Genomic DNA, 624 nt, shown 5'->3' with positions numbered 1-624 from the left:
CCAGCGCCCCTGCCAGTAAGTCCTGGCTGCCTGCATGCCCACACACAGCCCAGGGCAAGGAGCAAGAAGGGGTTTGTAAGCCACAGCCAGCTCAGGCCCTGCTGTGACCCTCTGTCACCTCTTCCCCTCTCGGAGCAGGTACACCTACGAGCGCATCGATGGGCGGGTGCGCGGGAACCTGCGCCAAGCTGCCATCGACCGCTTCTGCAAACCCGACTCGGATCGCTTCGTCTTTCTCCTGTGCACGCGAGCGGGTGGGCTGGGCATCAACCTGACCGCTGCTGACACCTGCATCATCTTTGATTCGGACTGGAACCCACAGAATGACCTCCAGGTAAGGGGCTGGGCTGGGACAGGCTGCCGGGAGGTCCTGCAGCACAGCTCCTGTCGCTTTTTTTGAAGGGCAGCAGCACCCAGCTGTGCTGGGCATGGGGTGCCGTGCTGGGAGAGCCGGCGGGAGGGCAGGCAGAGGGGACAGGTCATGAGGGGATCACGATGTGGCTCTAAAAGCACAGGTGGGCCACAGACCATGCCACTTTGTCCATGCCTGGTGTTGGAGGCGTGAGATGTTGGGTGCCGCCCATCTGCAGAGAGCCAGAGCTCCAGCCTGAGCCCCGTGTCCTT

General features: G+C 63.0%; 1 protein-coding gene across 1 annotated transcript in view; it reads left to right on the top strand.

The window, feature by feature from the left end:
* LOC104530471 (chromodomain-helicase-DNA-binding protein 8-like) overlaps positions 1-334 on the top strand; it is a gene marked incomplete at its 3' end in the record, with an annotated part of 855 nt that extends 521 nt beyond the window's left edge. Inside the window, exon 2 of the mRNA XM_029086759.1 lies at positions 139-334. Coding sequence (XP_028942592.1) covers positions 139-334 — 196 coding nt within the window. The remainder of the gene's footprint in view (positions 1-138) is intronic.
* Positions 335-624: the final 290 nt, after the last annotated feature.

Source organism: Antrostomus carolinensis, unplaced genomic scaffold (assembly GCF_000700745.2).
Source record: "Antrostomus carolinensis isolate BGI_N321 unplaced genomic scaffold, ASM70074v2 scaffold31129, whole genome shotgun sequence".
Classification (NCBI taxonomy): Eukaryota; Metazoa; Chordata; class Aves; order Caprimulgiformes; family Caprimulgidae; genus Antrostomus; species Antrostomus carolinensis.
This window is presented reverse-complemented; position numbering and strand designations above follow the sequence as displayed.